This window comes from Coccidioides posadasii, chromosome 1, assembly GCF_018416015.2.
Source record: "Coccidioides posadasii str. Silveira chromosome 1, complete sequence".
NCBI lineage: Eukaryota > Fungi > Ascomycota > Eurotiomycetes > Onygenales > Onygenaceae > Coccidioides > Coccidioides posadasii.
This window is the reverse complement of record NC_089407.1, coordinates 3,066,881-3,083,594: the sequence shown is the minus strand read 5'-3', so window position 1 is coordinate 3,083,594 and position 16,714 is coordinate 3,066,881. Positions and strand designations below refer to the sequence as shown.

The window sequence follows — 16,714 nt, the reverse complement described above, 5'->3', positions numbered from 1 at the left end:
GATTAGCGGTGAGAGAACTAGAGGTTGACTGAAAGAGATATGTGAGCCATGCCCTGGGCCTTAGCGAACCCGGACCAACCTGTGTAATATGCAAGACTATGTAAATACCCTTGACCGTTTTTCTCGAAGCCAGTTTCAGCTGTCACGAGCAGCAAAACCCCGCGGGATTTAGTATGACGTCATGGCTCCCTATGTCCGGCCAGGCAAAGTATCAGAACAATCCCACATTTCCATGGCAGTAAATCGCCCCCATACGTAATATCGTTGAGGGGAAGTAGATAAAGCTAGTGGCGCGTGAGCTGAACCCGAAGTGATCAAGGTCTTGAATGCATATGTGCAATTCCAGCCTAAGAAGATTCACGCTCTTGAAAAAGAATCGCGATGTTTTCCGTCTGGGCCCTCCTACATAGTTTCGCGGACTGGGTTCTCGGGTTCTGCAAGCTCTGCCAGAACCGTGAAGTTGGTTGGCAGACGCTCGACCGGCGCTCAGGGCGGTACAGGCGAGAGCAGCAGCCTCTATGGAAGAAATTCAAACTGATCATACTGTTCAATCCACTTATGGATTGGATTGACAGCACATCGATAATGCGGCTGTGGATGCACGAGAAAACTATAAATGCTGGTAGGTCCTGAAGCGAATGAAAATGGAGTATTCCGGATTTTGTTTCTTTCCTTCTAATCAGTTATTGGGACGTTACTAGGCAAGAAAGAAGGAACATTGGCATCTCGTTCCCAGATCAAATCCTTTGTCGACTTTTTCCATATAAACATGGATGACTTTGAACCATCCGATATATCCAAATACCAGACATTCGAACAATTTTTTGTTCGGAAGCACAAAGCCGGCGCTCGACCGATCCACGAGGCATCGAATCCGTCAAAAGCGTGTGTTGTCGCTGACTCCCGAGTCGTTGTGTATCCAACAATGACCGCGGCGCGGACGCTATGGATCAAGGGAAAGCACTTCACCATCGGGAACCTGATCGATAACGAAAAAGCTGCGGAACCGTGGATCGACGGCGCTGTTGCGAGCTTTCGACTAAGCCCGCAAGATTATCATCGATATCATTCGCCTGTCACAGGGACAGTCAAGTGGTACAAGAGGATTCCTGGAGATTTTTACCAAGTGGATCCCGTCTGCTTGCAGAGTGGAGTGGATATCCTCACGCGAAATGCACGATGTTGCGTATGCATCGATAGCAAGGAATTTGGTCAAGTACTGTTCGTTGCAATTGGGGCCACCGACGTTGGCGACGTAGAGTATGTGTCCCACACTCGCGAATAGCGTAGTTGTGAAGGGAAAGCTTACCTCGGCGACATAGGATTCGACCTGAAATGCAAGAACCCGGTCATCTGGTGAGAAAAGGAGAAGAAGTCGGTCTCTTCCAATTTGGCGGATCCAGTATCATCGTGGCATTCGAGAAAGGAAGGATAGAATTTGATGATGACCTTGCTACCATGAGTAGGCGTCAGATCATGGTAGATGTTGAAGTTGGAATGAGTATGGGAAGTGTACCGCCAAAGAGAGTATAGCTGTTCCCGGGGGACCTTTGATATCTTTGAAACTGTGTGGAATTTGAAGCATATATTAATTTGGTGTTAGGGGAGAGAAAATTTCGCTGGTTATTACACTGTGTTTCCCTTAGAGGAGTTGAGACATGAATTATCATATCAGATTGCTGAGCGTCAACAGCCGTATAGCATATTTAACTATTCTTTGTGAGCTTAACTCTCTTCACAAGAGGTGCCTATTAATTATACCTGAGAAATGTCAGTGCTTGCCCCGCTAATAACTGCCAGCTGTCTGGAATACCAGCAGCACAGAACTACAATAAGTCAGTTGAGTAAAGTAATTGGCTCTGTTCACTTACATTAGAATTGCGGACTGATGAGTTTTGAATTTATATAATTCAATCTCTTCACGAACCCGGCATTTACGCAACACTCCCCGTGGGTCGTCTATAGAATTAACGATTGTGAATCCCTCGGCAACCGCAGAACCACAATGATCGAATTCTCTGATGACAGCCAGTTTTGGCAATGCAGATTCAACAAGAAATATTTGTAAAGTGGGAGCTAGAACTTAAGAAAGCTTCAAAGCCTTCACAATGTAACAGGAAAGAAAAGATCTTCCCAGAGATGGAAGAAGGGCTCGATTTATAAGAAGATGCGCAAAATATGACATTGTAATGTCCAGTTATAAATGGCAAAAGGTCTGATATGGCTCTCACTTCAATCACCTGTTTTCCACTACGTGGAATTCCTGTCTAGATGCCATTTCTCTTTTTCTCACTTCTAGTTTGCCGACACACAAGCCATGTCAAGGACCAAGTTTGACAGATGTTTCGAGAACAGGCATAACATATCGTTACCAGTCAGATACCGTAAAGCATTGCTGAAAATGCAAGACTTCTAATGGCTGTAGATGTACTCTGCTGGGGACAGAGGGATATCATTTTAATCTGCTGGAAAGTACTGTCCCTTCTGTGTTGAAATATTCAAAACCGCGAGCCATATTTTCTGGGCCAACTTAGTGCTTTATGGGGACTGGTGTTCATTCCCATACATTTCTAGGCAATCACCAGTCTAAGCAATGGGCGAGGGGGTAATGAAGCCTGAATTGGAGGTAGGAATTTTCAGATTAACGCAAAATACCGGTCTTGACAGGATTCTCAATGCAAACAACAAGGATCTAGAGACACGCAGCCTTGTTTGATCGCAAAGGATAAATGAGGCAGGAGGAGAATTAAAATATACAAAACATAGAGGGTATAGGGAACCAGACTTAAGCCCATACCCTCGAGCTGAGAGCAAGACTGAAGGTTGTCAGAAAAATGTTGGTTCTTGGGTAGGAAGCCACAACATATACCTAAAGCCCTTCAACTAGGCCACCGGTAGCATGAGCAGATAGCGTTTGCTAGAAAGGGCCCTACTGTATGTACGTGTGTACGGAGTACTCTTAAACACCCGGAGAGGGATCTCGGGTGCCTTCAATCCTAACTGACAGTTGGTCTGATCGCTCTGGTTGGTTTTGGACATTGGCCCAACACGGAGAGATACGACGAGAATTGAAAATAAAAAAAGGGCACCGATAGTTGGCTACTTCACTCCCTGCCAGACTGGCGCCGTTTTTGATATTGGAAGGACAAGTTCTAGTTTTAGCACTGTTTCTCCCTAATAAGAGATCTGCCTTTAATGATTTAATAGACTGGTCGTTTCGTAGAAGAAGAGCACAAAAAGAAACTTTCAGGGTGCGGGTAAAGGGTGTTTCGAAGGCCATCCACCCGCTGCCATTCAGCTTTGTTGATGTTAACAGAGACAGGTGGTGCACCTTGGCAAAATCGGCTCCAATGAGCAATTGTGGAAAGGTGCAGAGCAATAAATCTCTGCTATCTGGAGATAAGATATCCTGTTTTATCTCGCCCTAATAGAGAGAAGTCGAGAAAGTCGCTCTCTACATTCCGTCTCATCCGTACAATGGTAGATTTGAAATATTAGTCTGACAAATTGTTCGAGAATTTACGGAGTAGAGTGATCAGATCGCAAAAGAGATCTCGCCGCTCCTGTGGGGATCATTTTCGACGATCACTGATACGAGAGTGCGAGGCCACAAAGATGTCCATCTTGTGGTGACAACGCCGGCAGACATTCGAGCTACCATGCACTCTGCACAAGCCAATGCAATCAACCATTGCAACTTGCACTTCATTGGCGTCGTCAAAAGAAGAAAAACGGATGTCTTTCCTCCGTAGACAGCCACCCTAAACGGTCATCATTCGCTCAGGCGTCAAGGCACCACACGCCCAAATCACCTTCTGGGTCTCCAAGAGGTGCGAAACGCGATCGGCTTGCGCTAGTTAGTGAAGTGGTCCAAGTCCCAAGGGACCCGCTTTCACACCCCCAAACACCCACGTTTCCCGGGGCGCAAAGCCCACTTGGGCTTTCATCCTCGACTTCCAGCCGTGGCACCCCTGTAATTTCGGCTCGACTCGAGAGAGCCTCTAATGGACACACAACATGTCAAGCTCGCGCTCTTTTTGCAATGTCTCATTGCCAATCGGATTGGGGCTAATGGGGTTTTACAAATCGTGAAACTGTGTACTCCAGAACAAAGTTGTGGCTGTTTAGCCATGAGAATCATGAGGTGCGTCTCACAAAAAAAAGGCTGGTTGGAATTCATGAACAAAGGCTCTCGGAAAATAACGTCCCTTTTTGTCTCGGCTTTCAAATGAACCAGAACACCCAAGCCTTTTTAAATACGAGGCGGGTTCTGTCAATCTCGTCAGTCATACGGCGATATCCACTGTGACTGGATGGCGTCGCATGGTTAGCCTAACTTAGTTACGAAGCCAAAGTGCCCAAGGGCCCGAGATATCACTCCGGACTGGCTATTCTCGAATTGCAAGCTCCAAATTTGCTCGGCAGCTTACTCTTCGTCAGCTCTTCCTGAGCGAGCGTACCTGGGACAAGCCGCCGGGATGCGGCATCAGTCCTTAGCCTCGCGGCCTGCCGCCTTAAGAGGAAAGCCTTTTCCTTTATTCCCCTTTCTTTTGGAAATTCTCGCCAGTCTCTCGTTCTTCAAAACTGCTTGTCGAAATTCCTTAGTTCTTCGTTGCTTTTCTGGTGTATTTATATTCGCTCGCTACACTTAACAATACCGAAAGGTTTCTTTTGCAAACATGCATTTCACAACTTCGCTCGCTCTTTTCGGCACTCTCGTCGCTGCCTCCCAGGCAGTTGAGCCCATCCGTGGCTCCTACGAGTCAAATGAGGTCCTGTCTGTACTGAAGCGCCAGACCGTCATTTGCAAGCCTGTTCCTCCGCCGTTTACTTGCGAACGTTCTTGCGGTCCCGGATTTGTCCAGTGTGTGTACCCATCCATGTGTTACAACCCTGGCAGGGGAGACTCCTGCTGCGCCAACGGAAGTAAGTAGTGCTTTGCTTCAAACACTTCAGAATTCACATCCTAATTTTGCGACACACATAGAGTACTGCAGGAAGGGCACATACTGCACAGATAGAGGCTGCTGCCCCGATGACTTGAGCCTTGAGGAATGCGGCGCTACCCGTACCATCAGTGTCATTCCACCACCAGACACACAGCCCAGCACTGAAGCCCCATCTCCCACCGACGAGCCATCTGAAACCGAGCCTGCTCCCACTGAGACTGAAACCGAGGAGCCTGAGCCCACCGAGACCGAGGTCGAACCCACTCCGACTGAGGAACCAACGACCCCAACCATCATTCCAACTGGCACTGGAAACCCAGGCTACCCTGGCAGCAATGCCACCTTCACTAGCCCATCTCCACCCCAGCAGACAGTGAACGCTGCGGCCCAGATCAAGGGTGCTGCTATGGCCCTTGGTCTCGGTGTTGTCGGCGTTGCTGTGGCCCTGATGTAAATCGGGAGGCCTATCATCGGATAACCTGGAGGAATCATCTTGGCGACAACAACTTGTTCATTCTTGTCGTTCGTTCACGTATAATTAATCATTAATGGATCAGTGTTGTATGTAAGAATGGAGCTGTTCATAGGCTATCTTTAGACAATGCGGATATATTTATCGTTTTCGAATATAAACCTAGGAACGAGTTGATCAGTGAAGCCGTCTGCCAGTCATAACATTGAGGTCAATCAGCATGACAAGATTTTGCAGTTTTCTTCATTTTCCAAGCACTCTGAGGATCCTCTCGAGTTCCTTGTGTCTCTCAGTCTTTTCGACCGCGGTAGAAAGCCGTAAACAGGTTTCAGTTGACTACACTTTGAGAAGGGTTAGTTCTCTGGTGTGTACTCCGCAGTTGGTTGAAGCCGTCCCTTGGCTCGTTGACGGGCAACCCTTGCCACGGGCAAATTGAAATGAACGGAGTTGGGAGAATTCGACAGCGCTATCTGAAACGCCATAGGCGCTTATCTGCAGGGAATAGGTTATTCCATAGATTACAGAGTAAAGTACACCTTGGAGAGCACAAGAGTTCTTCCAACCGCCGAATTGGTGTACGATAAAACCATGCCAAGCCGGCGGCGCCGTTCCAACGGTGGGCGGATGAAATATTTTTCCGGTTCAGACCGGCTTAGGTAAGGTACCAAATCATCGTTGCCATGGGAGACTGCGGCCAACCAAAAACCCCCCACCAACAGGCCTTACATGCTGTGTTTTGAGGCCAGCGGAGAAGGAAGGGCTCTGGGGACGGGGCAGGCAAGGAAGAGAGTTGTAGGTCGTGAATTGGTAGCTAGATCCCACCACCAAGTTCGGAGCAGCTCAAGCACAGCACACAGTGCGTGTCAGGGCGGCCCGTCCAGGCAGCGCAGCTTTTCTGGCGGCACAAAATTGTTTGGAACATCCCACCTTGATTACGTCATACCTGGAAAAATGAGAGCGATCGGAGAGCTTCCACCGGCGGCCGCAAGCACTCTGATAAGAGCCAGAAAACGGCGAATTTTACGCGGAAAAGTTTGCTGGAAGGTTGCCAAAGGTTGTAATTCGGCCTGTAGAAAGACCCCGATTGAGCTGGAAGGTTGGAGTTTTGGAAAGAAAGTTCTTGAGGTTACCTGGTGTGTGTGGAATGTTGTGGATTGCGGTCGAACCTGGAGAGTTGCTAGAAGCTTCTGGCGCCAAAAATTTGACCGCCCACATATAAACATCTCTTCTTTGCTTCTTCCTCGCTCTTTCAACCCACAAACTTTTTAACCTTTCACAATCCCTCCTCACACCTCTTCACCTCTCTTCTGTGAACTCTTACATTTCTTTTCGCAGATAAACCTGCTTTTTCTAATATCCCCTTTGTACCATAGTCTGCTTTAACGATTGTACTGACGACCTTTCATAATGGCTCCCGCAATTGGTATGTCCTGCCCCATTCTGCCCCTCGGAGCTCAACCCCCACTCTGAAAAGACAGTGAGCAAGCTTTGCTGACTCGCAAATAGGTATTGATTTGGGTACCACCTACTCCTGCGTGGGTATCTTCAGAGATGATCGCATTGAAATCATTGCAAACGACCAGGGAAATCGTACCACCCCGTCTTTCGTTGCCTTCACAGACACCGAGCGCTTGATTGGTGACGCTGCAAAGAACCAAGTCGCCATGAATCCCGTAAACACAGTCTTCGATGCTAAGCGTCTCATCGGTCGTAAATTCAACGATGCTGAGGTCCAAGCCGACATGAAGCACTTCCCCTTCAAGATCGTCGATAAGGGTGGCAAGCCCATCATCCAAGTTGAATTTAAAGGCGAGACCAAACAGTTCACACCGGAGGAAATCTCCTCCATGGTCTTGACGAAAATGAGGGAGACGGCCGAGTCTTACCTTGGCGGCACCGTTAACAATGCTGTCGTAACCGTGCCAGCTTACTTCAACGACTCCCAGCGCCAGGCTACTAAGGATGCCGGTCTGATTGCTGGTCTCAACGTTCTCCGTATCATCAACGAGCCCACTGCCGCCGCTATTGCTTACGGCCTTGACAAGAAGGTCGATGGCGAGCGTAATGTTTTGATCTTCGATTTGGGTGGTGGTACTTTCGATGTTTCCCTCTTGACCATTGAGGAGGGTATCTTCGAAGTCAAGTCTACTGCCGGTGACACCCACTTGGGTGGTGAGGACTTTGATAACCGTCTCGTCAACCACTTCGTCAACGAGTTCAAGCGCAAGCACAAGAAGGATCTTTCCGTCAATGCTCGTGCTCTCCGTCGTCTCCGCACTGCTTGCGAGCGTGCCAAGCGCACTCTTTCTTCTGCCGCTCAGACTTCCATCGAAATTGACTCTCTCTTCGAGGGTATCGACTTCTACACCTCTATTACCCGTGCTCGTTTCGAAGAACTCTGCCAAGACCTCTTCCGCTCCACCATGGAGCCCGTCGAGCGTGTCCTCCGTGACGCTAAGATCGACAAATCCTCTGTACACGAAATTGTCTTGGTCGGTGGCTCTACCCGTATTCCCAAGATCCAGAAGATGGTTTCCGACTTCTTCAACGGAAAGGAGCCCAACAAGTCCATCAACCCTGACGAGGCTGTCGCCTATGGTGCCGCTGTTCAAGCTGCTATCCTCTCTGGTGATACCTCTTCCAAGTCTACCAACGAAATTCTCCTTCTCGACGTTGCTCCTCTTTCCTTGGGTATCGAAACCGCTGGTGGTGTCATGACTCCTCTCATCAAGCGCAACACTACCATCCCAACCAAGAAGTCCGAGACCTTCTCCACCTTCTCCGACAACCAGCCTGGTGTCTTGATCCAGGTCTATGAAGGTGAACGTGCTCGTACCAAGGACAACAACTTGCTCGGTAAATTTGAACTTACTGGCATTCCTCCTGCCCCACGTGGTGTTCCTCAGATCGAGGTCACCTTCGATCTTGATGCCAACGGTATCATGAATGTTTCTGCTCTCGAGAAGGGTACTGGAAAGACCAACAAGATCGTCATTACCAATGACAAGGGTCGTCTCTCCAAGGAGGAAATCGAACGCATGTTGGCTGAGGCCGAGAAGTACAAGGCCGAAGACGAGGCTGAAGCCTCCCGCATCAGCGCCAAGAACGGTCTCGAATCCTATGCCTACTCCCTCCGCAACACCATGAGCGACTCCAAGGTCGATGAGAAGCTCGACGCTGCTGATAAGGAGAAGCTCAAGACTGAGATCGACAAGATCGTTGCCTGGCTCGATGACAACCAGACCGCCTCCAAGGAAGAATATGAAGACAAGCAGAAGGAACTTGAAGGGTATGTATCTCCTTTTGTTTCAAAGACATGATCAAACATATGCTAACTGGTGAACTAATAGTGTTGCCAACCCAATCATGATGAAGTTCTACGGATCCGGTGAGGGTGGAGCTCCAGGTGGATTCCCCGGTGCCGGTGCCGGTGGTCCTGGCGGATTCCCTGGTGCTGGTGGTCCCGGAGGTGATGACGGCCCAACCGTTGAGGAGGTCGACTAAATTTAACGCTTCCTCGCTTTCGATCACTTCTTTTTCGACCACTTTTTCATACCTGGCGCTTAAAATCATGACTTGTCGATTTTCTTTATTAGGGTGCAAGGTTTTTTAATGACACGTGTTTTCCCTTCTGTTTTCTTTACGGTCTTGAGGGGTCACGATGGGTTTGATATGTCCTATGGTCTTTTTTTATGACATTGCATAGATTTGAGTTGGGCGTCTGCCAATTCGAATTTTTTTTTCTTTCCAATTATGCTCCGCCTTTTCCTTTGCCTCTTATGAATAAACAAAAACAGAAATCTTTATGGGGTTGTAGGTAGGAAAAGTTTACCATAATAAACGGAGCTGATGCAAATTTCAAAAGAACTTTCTTCAACTGTAAAGCCGCAGCCAAGTTAACTGACAAAACGCGCTTTGGAACCCTTTAATGGATAATGTCCTCTGTAGTCTGTAGTGGCATCTGTAGCTGGAGCCTTACACCAAAGTCTTAAGAGATCGCAAGAAGGCCCACCTTAATATGTTTGTCTCATGAATGCTGCGATTTTGGAGTGCCCCTTGATTAGGCCCACACCACAGGCCTCGCGAGAAGCATCATGAGGCCCATCAACATCATACATAACCCCATACTCCATGCACGCCACGTAATCTACAGGGTGATGGACAAAAAAGAACACTCCATTCCTTTAGCTTAGATTTCAATTTACTCTTCTCCAGCGTTTGAAAGTTTCTGAACGGCCCGTGGAAACTCACGTGATGGATGAAAAATCGCGCTAAAGTTAAGCACGGATTTCCGTTCCTCATGGCAACGCGACGCCTGAGTGCAAAAACCAACTCTCACTTTGGCATAAAGCCACCACTCCTGTTTTCTGTGCATTTACCCACCTGGGCCATTGCTGTCGCATACCTTTTCACCATTCTTTAGTGTCATTTTTTTTCCTTCAATCCCCCAAAGATGAGCGCCAACCAGGATATCACCCTCACAGAGGGTGAAGGTTCTAGGCCAGCTGCTGACAAGGGCAAGGGCAAGGCTGTTGGGTCTGAGGATATACCTATGGAGCAGTATTCTGGGGACTCTGAGACAGATGAGAGTGATGCTGCAGATGATGAAACTGTAAGTTGATTTGCTTGTTGGCCTTGTCTGCGGGTTAGTGGTACAGCGGTTAGTGGAGAATGCAATGGCTAACTTGTCTTTCTTTTTAGTTTCCTGAAGGTGAGAGATAGCTTGTGGCCTCCGATATGGGGACTTTTTGTTTGCTTCTGTGCCATGTAACACCGAAATTTGTGCGCATCAATCTTGATATATTTGTTGCTCACACACATGGTTTAGATGACATTGAAGAGGAAGACGAAGCGGGAGACGATAACCTCGAACGCATTTCGGAGGAAAACATCATCCCAGGCGGTCGTCGCACTCGCGGTAAAGTCATCAACTTCGCCGAAGCCGCAGAAAAGGTCGCAGAGGACGATGCGATGGACGATGATGACGACGAAGAATACAAGCAACGCGACGAGGACGACGAGATGCAAGGCTAAATCCCACTCTCAATTCTACGTACCCAAGCGCGGCCTTAGAGCTTAGGGAGATAGCCCTGTCCTCAGCCAGGGAGGACGCTCATTCTTTTTTCTTCTGGCATTTAATCCCTTCTTTCCCCCCTTTATTCTGTGGGCGTGGTGTGGTGTTCATGCGTCGTGCGGGCCTGGACCAGGGTTTAAACATTGGGTCAATTGGTTTCTGGTTATTCCATGGCTGGTTCGGTAAAAAAGAAACAAAAAGAGGGCGCTTTTGTAAAATGACACACATGATTGTTCACGTTATGGATATGGATGTACCACAAAATAATGAAGATCAATGATACATACCAAGCAATTCGAATTTGAATATATCCTGATTTTCTCATCTGCCCAGATTTTGCACTTCGTGGGCAGCTTGTTCATACCCTTTACTTCAAACAAGTGTTATGCTGGCTTTTGCTGGCAGGCCTTGGCTTTGGATAGCTTTGGCTTCGCGCGCAGGCAAAGTATTCGTTTGTGCGATGAGACAGGATCTTGGAGCCAGGCAGTGCTCGCCGGTTGCCAATGAAAAGCCATCCTCTAAGCTCCCGCGTGGCCCTTCTGAAGGTGTCAAATGTCCGTGGCCCGTATTCGCGACCTCGTTTCAAGTTCCGGATAACTTTCAGGGCGATCGAGTGTTGATTACTCAACAGAAGCAATTTCTTGGCCTTGAAGACGGATAGATATGAGTAATCTACAAATGCTGTCATCTGTGGGGATGCTATTTGACGAGCTTGTTCTCCCATGTTTTGCCAAGTGTCTGCCTGAAGTGGCATCCCATTTTAACGTTCCGCAACCTCGCACGACTTCGTGTCTGGGGCAGTGTTCGCAATTTAGCCGTCTTGGATACGACAGTTGCAGATCGCATGTCCGGCGTGATAGCTTGTACGTGGTGTATAAAATGATGGAACGAACCCGGCTCAGCTTCTCCCAGATGAACTGATTCAAGTCATCTTGCCAGAATCTTTGGAAATATACCCGGCTCAAGTTTGGCTCTATCCTATCACGCAAAAATCCTCTATCTACATACATAGATACACACATAGTTACTTTGCTCCATTCCACCGATATTACCGCCGAAAGAATGTCCTTCCAAAAAAAGATCTTCATCAACCTCCCTAGCAAAGACCTTGAAGCTTCCAAACGCTTCGCCCTCGGTCTCGGCCTCAAGAAGAAGTTTGAAGGCTCTGGAGAGATGCAAACCGTCGTCTTCGTCTACGCAGATAACATCTTAATTATGTACCACGCCCATCCGACTTGGGAGCGATGGTTATTCGAGGGTCGAAAGACCGCCGATGCGCATTCCACCACACAAGCGCTGTTGACCTTATCCGCAGAATCAGCGGAGGAGGTGGAGAGTATGGTTAGCAAGGCTGTGGATGCCGGAGGGAGAAGGGGACCCCAGATGGCGCCGGACAACGACCAGTATGGAATGTATTCAAGGAGTGTGGAGGACCCGGATGGCCATGTTTTCGAAATTGTGTATGCGAGTAAGGGGTGTTGTATGGGGGCGTGAACTAAATAAAGGGATACCTTCAAGCCTTGTATGTACTGTACATACGGAGTACATATCAATTAAAATGGCCGTTTGCTCCGTGCAAACCGCAGCAATTGATCCCCAGCGGAGCGGAGTGGGCTTTTTCGCTCCGCGCCTCCACTCCTGTCTCCACAGCGTTAAAGTGAGTTCTACGCCATGCCATATCAGGACAGGTGTCTCTCAGTGGCAATGACTAAGCACAGACCCCATAATGGGAACAAGGCCAAATAATGGTTTGTTTCGACGGGTTGGGGGGGAAAAAAAAGAATAAAAAACAAAAAAAAGCAGAAAAATGATAATCTTGCTGTCTGCCCTTTGATATTCTAAATGGCGTCAAGGTGTGGCTTTCCAGATTCAGAGTGCCGTTTCTGCACCAGAGACTGACGGACTAACCCTTCTCAGATTTCCTCATTCGGCGCTCCACCAGCGAGATCCTAGGTCGTCGTCGAGCTTGTTCGATTCCTACAGCGGAAGCAAAGAGAGAAATCGTCCCTCGAGTCGATCTCCCGGGTATAGAGGAGGAGGATATGGATTTGCGGGGTCATCAAACGGAAGCGTAAATCCAGGATACCGAGCCGCAACGCCGAATAAAAAGTATGAGTTACACTAAAAATTTCTGGGTCTACGAACGAATCTTTGCAAGTCTGGTAGTGATACATGGCTGACGTTTGCTCATGGAATTTAGAGGCCAGTACTCAGATGCAGTCTTATCCTCCTTAGAGTCTCAGAATGATGCCGAGGTTGAGGGTATTACGGCCAAGGTGAAGATGCTGAAAGACGTATGTATCCTTAACGACAATCTTACATACGTTTGAATGGATTTCCTGGTTCCTAGGATGAACGTCGTTGTCTAACTTGGAGCGGAATCTAGATTACCGTAGCCATTGGTGACGAGATCCGTGAATCCTCCGCCTTCGCAGATAAAATGAATGACACATTTGATAATACTCGAGTTCGACTACGCGGCACCATGAACCGAATGCTACGAATGGCAGAGCGTAGTGGCGTTGGATGGAAAGTCTGGCTTGGATTCTTTGTCGCCGTTTTCATGCTCTTCACATACGTCTGGCTGTTTTAAGCGCTCGCGAGTTGTTCCACATGTCCATTATTCCGCATTGACGACCTTGCTCGGTATCTAAATGACGGCCTACGTATTCCCCGTGATCGATAATTCATCGCTACTTACACATTTATAATGCAACACTATTATACCTACCTACTGTTTCAGACACGTCCGCTCTCGATCGACCTTACGACTCCCGCTCCTTGTTACCTATTTTCCGGTGTTTGCTCCAGGATGGCAAAAATATTTACCATTAGCCGGCGCTGTCAGAGGGAAATGCACCAATAACACTTTGCACAAGCACACGATCTCTTTTTAGTTATGGGAAACCTTTTCTTTTCTCCTCTTGTATCTGTCCATTTCGAGGAAGCATCTGACACGAGACCTCCTGGTGAGCTCGAAGGAGGACGGCGTTTTCGTTGCCATTTCGCATATCACATGTATATTTATATAGCCCTTTTTAATACCCGTGGCCGCAGGGCTTTGACTCCGGATGTCCTATATCAGAGGATGATTTATGTCTGCGCCAATTTAGATATATTTCAATCCATGATGTAATCTCGAAATGCCTGTAACTATAATTATATTTCATGACACAGGAAAGCTACTACAGTGGGCATACCGGTCGACAAAACGTCCCGGCTAAGATCCCTGTTTCGACATAAATCTATCACATCATCAACTCTAGGGTAAAAAGCCTCAAGCGCCTTCGCTTCGCAAAAAAAACAAAAAAGGAAGGGAGGAAGGGAGGAATATGTCGTCGTCTAGCTATAGGATCAATACTCCCATTGTGCCCAGGGCAAACTTCATGGAACGTTGATAGACTCATCGGACAAAGTCGAATGTCGTCTCCGATTTCGAATCCTTGGAAGACGTAGATTTCGTTCAGACATTCCGCTGGATCGGAAGGCCGCCATGGAATCCTCTACATCGTCTCCGATTCCACCGCTCCATCGTTCGAGAAATAGTCGCTGTGCTTCTGTTTCCCGGTGACGGACGAGAGGCGGTGGGAGGGGAGGAGAATTCTCAGCGAGCGTGGATATACTCGACCGAGGGCGATGTGAGGCTTGATAGAAGTAACGATCAGTCATAGAATAGTGCAGGCCATCGGATTGGTCGTCCTCCTCATCCTCCTCGGCATCGGTATCTGTATGCTCCCATTCCTGTTCAGGCACATCCTCATCCAAATCGCGCTCCATCATGCTAATATCCTCTTCCTGAGGTGAGGCTGAAGGGATATCATCATCCAAATCAGGCTGTTCATCGAAGTCTTCGTCCTCTTGGTCATCGTCATCGTCATCATGCCCTATCCCAAACCCTTCAGGAATATCATCATCTAAATCCCTCTCCATCAACACCTCCTCCTCGTCCTCACCTTCGACCAAATCATCCTCATCCAACCCATCCTCTCCATCCTCCACCAACCCACCACTAAACTCATCCTCCTCCTCATCCTCATCCGCCTCCGGGATATCATCATCCAAATCCCTCTCCATCTCCTCCAGATCATCCCCTTCACCTCCTCCGATGCCACCATCAAGCCCCACCTCCCCCATAAACTCCATCTCGCCTTCCATCGCCGCATTCGCCGCTTCCTCTCTTTCAGCCTCCTCCTCGCGAATGCCCTGCATGGTCTTCGGATACCCCGCCGGCCGAATCCATGAGTACCCAAACGAGGCTATATTCTGCTTGCGGATTCGCAGCGCGCGTTCTTCGAGCATGAGGGCAGCGAGGGAGTCTGATGTCGGAGGGACATGTGATGCTCCTCCAGACTGGCCATTTCGGCGGATGTTTGTGGTTTGGTTTCCAGCGGGGGCAGTGTAGCTCGTGCGACGGGAATGGGGAGGTGTGAACCACAGCATGTGGGACTAGACGGAGGTTTGTCAGTTTGGTTCAGTTTGGTTTTGCAAGGAAATCGCTGTTATATCTGCATGGGATTTGGCAGAGGAGAAACAGAGTAACCTTCTAACACTCACATCTCGAGGTTCGATCAGAGGGAGAGATAGCATCGTAGCTAGCTTCTCACGCGTTTGATGTTCGGAATCGGAGTAAATTGATAGGCTCCAAAACCGAAAGTCAGGCTAGATTTAATGTAGATAGTTACCGGGAAATGGAAAATATGAGTCTTTGCAGGTTGTCTGAGAATTCCACCATTGATTTCTGGCCCGTACATGACCGGTACCCACAGCGCAATACTACTCCTTCACCACAAGTTGATGAGAGAGATGAGATGGAGCTTCTCATTCACATTATACTCTGCTTGATAATCTCACAACTTACACCAACCAATGAGGGTGATCTGATTCAAAAGGCTCTGAGTTGACCCACAACCAGTCCAACCTGCTTTATTACAATTTCACTTCAATCACGCTCAGCATTTTCTGATTTGTCTATAACAGAGTGGTTGTAAGAAGAATGAATATGTGCTGTATCTGATACATGTACAATTTAAGACCATATCTCCTTCGCAGGGAAGGAAAGGTTGGAAAGTACCACACAACTCAGCTGATAAACCAGCATTTCGAAAATGGCCTTGTGCACTCTTTTTTTTCGCACCCACAACATCAACACATTGTTGGAGGAAAACACCAAAACCCTGACCAGGGTCCTTCTCATATAGAGACCAATTCTTCTTGATGTAAGCCTTCAACTCAGCAAAGAATTCCTCTATTGGATTTAGACTTGGTGAACAGGATGGTAAGTATAGTAGTTTCACCCCAGCATCAGAGCACATCCACTTTATCCTGGCCGAGTGGTGGAATGATGTGTTAAGGTAGTTCACCACTAAACGAGCCACACCACTAAATAAGCCAAATTTTGCCAAATGCTCCACGCAATGAATTTATTAAATATCTCAACAACCAGATCTTTATTATTAAATAGCTATTAAATATTAAATGAATGTGTTCTTTGAAGCATAGAAATTAGTGTAGTTAGAAAAATAAATGGGTGGACAGCCTAATATTGCAGCCAGAGCAAGAGATTTGGGGGGTAGATAGAAAAGAATTTAAAGGAATGTCAACAGTAGATTTCTTGGCTAGAGAGCTTAATGTCTTGCTAGAGAGACTTATAGAGCTCTTACTTTCTCTTTTGAAAGATTGTATAGACTCTCTGTAATAAGACTTTTTAGTAGAGGAGTTCTTCTGATGATGCTTTGAAGTCAGTGCTTGAAGCCCTGACTGCTAGTATTTAGTAGCATGTTTAATCACTTACTTTTTCTTCTCTGCTAGTTGTAAAGTCTTCTTCTTCTCACAAGCAATATGTTGTGTCTTTCTTTATTTAGTATATTTGATTTTTTTGATCTCTTATTGCTTGCAGATCTTTTTACAGATATTCTTCTGTTCAATCTGTTTTTCTTTAATATCTCTAACAGCCTGCTTCTTTTGAAGCTTCTATTAAAGCTTTATCTCTTGTATTTGAGTAATTTTATTAGCTTTTTCAGTCTCTATTTCATCCAGGCACTTATGTGTCTTAAGAACTTTTATTAGAGATCAGAACTGTACTTGACTAAAATTATTTCTATTAAGTAGATCTAGAGGCTTGTCTTGCTCGCAGTGTTGCTTCTCTGTCACTAGAGTCAATCTTAAGCACTGATTCTCATGTTCTAGCAAGTCATTACAAAGAGCAAATTACTTACTGAC

At 47.3% G+C, this 16,714-nt stretch overlaps 7 protein-coding genes across 7 annotated transcripts; 6 read left to right on the top strand and 1 right to left on the bottom strand.

Annotated features, from left to right (window-relative positions):
• The first annotated feature begins 263 nt into the window (after positions 1-263).
• On the top strand, positions 264-1,699 carry D8B26_000865 (uncharacterized protein). The gene is made up of 3 exons (XM_066123365.1): positions 264-622; positions 702-1,260; positions 1,323-1,699. Exons 1-3 carry the CDS (start codon positions 382-384, stop codon positions 1,531-1,533), a joined length of 1,011 nt encoding a protein of 336 aa, XP_065979439.1. The 5' UTR covers positions 264-381; the 3' UTR covers positions 1,534-1,699.
• A 2,755-nt stretch (positions 1,700-4,454) lies between these two features.
• D8B26_000864 (uncharacterized protein) lies at positions 4,455-5,642 on the top strand. Its single transcript, XM_003070945.2, has 2 exons — positions 4,455-4,926; positions 4,988-5,642. Exons 1-2 carry the CDS (start codon positions 4,680-4,682, stop codon positions 5,401-5,403), a joined length of 663 nt encoding a protein of 220 aa, XP_003070991.1. The 5' UTR covers positions 4,455-4,679; the 3' UTR covers positions 5,404-5,642.
• Positions 5,643-6,667: 1,025 nt separating this feature from the next.
• HSP70_1 (70-kilodalton heat shock protein) lies at positions 6,668-9,289 on the top strand. The gene is made up of 3 exons (XM_003070946.2): positions 6,668-6,844; positions 6,928-8,710; positions 8,772-9,289. Exons 1-3 carry the CDS (start codon positions 6,829-6,831, stop codon positions 8,923-8,925), a joined length of 1,953 nt encoding a protein of 650 aa, XP_003070992.1. The 5' UTR covers positions 6,668-6,828; the 3' UTR covers positions 8,926-9,289.
• A 440-nt stretch (positions 9,290-9,729) lies between these two features.
• On the top strand, positions 9,730-10,787 carry CHZ1 (Histone H2A.Z-specific chaperone). The gene is made up of 3 exons (XM_003070947.2): positions 9,730-10,033; positions 10,123-10,132; positions 10,250-10,787. The coding sequence occupies exons 1-3, from the start codon at positions 9,875-9,877 to the stop codon at positions 10,453-10,455; spliced, it is 375 nt and encodes a 124-aa protein (XP_003070993.1). The 5' UTR covers positions 9,730-9,874; the 3' UTR covers positions 10,456-10,787.
• A 404-nt stretch (positions 10,788-11,191) lies between these two features.
• On the top strand, positions 11,192-12,140 carry D8B26_000861 (uncharacterized protein). Its single transcript, XM_003070948.2, has 2 exons — positions 11,192-11,358; positions 11,435-12,140. Exon 2 carries the CDS (start codon positions 11,558-11,560, stop codon positions 11,987-11,989), a length of 432 nt encoding a protein of 143 aa, XP_003070994.1. The 5' UTR covers positions 11,192-11,358; positions 11,435-11,557; the 3' UTR covers positions 11,990-12,140.
• Positions 12,141-12,260: 120 nt separating this feature from the next.
• Positions 12,261-13,744, top strand: BET1 (protein transport protein bet1). The gene is made up of 4 exons (XM_003070949.2): positions 12,261-12,348; positions 12,413-12,604; positions 12,696-12,789; positions 12,882-13,744. The coding sequence occupies exons 1-4, from the start codon at positions 12,338-12,340 to the stop codon at positions 13,086-13,088; spliced, it is 504 nt and encodes a 167-aa protein (XP_003070995.2). The 5' UTR covers positions 12,261-12,337; the 3' UTR covers positions 13,089-13,744.
• A 135-nt stretch (positions 13,745-13,879) lies between these two features.
• On the bottom strand, positions 13,880-15,095 carry D8B26_000859 (uncharacterized protein; the record flags this gene model as incomplete). The annotated part of the gene is made up of 2 exons (XM_003070950.2): positions 15,050-15,095; positions 13,880-14,941 (listed from the first exon to the last, which is right to left on the bottom strand). Exons 1-2 carry the CDS (start codon positions 15,080-15,082, stop codon positions 13,880-13,882), a joined length of 1,095 nt encoding a protein of 364 aa, XP_003070996.2. The 5' UTR covers positions 15,083-15,095.
• Positions 15,096-16,714: the final 1,619 nt, after the last annotated feature.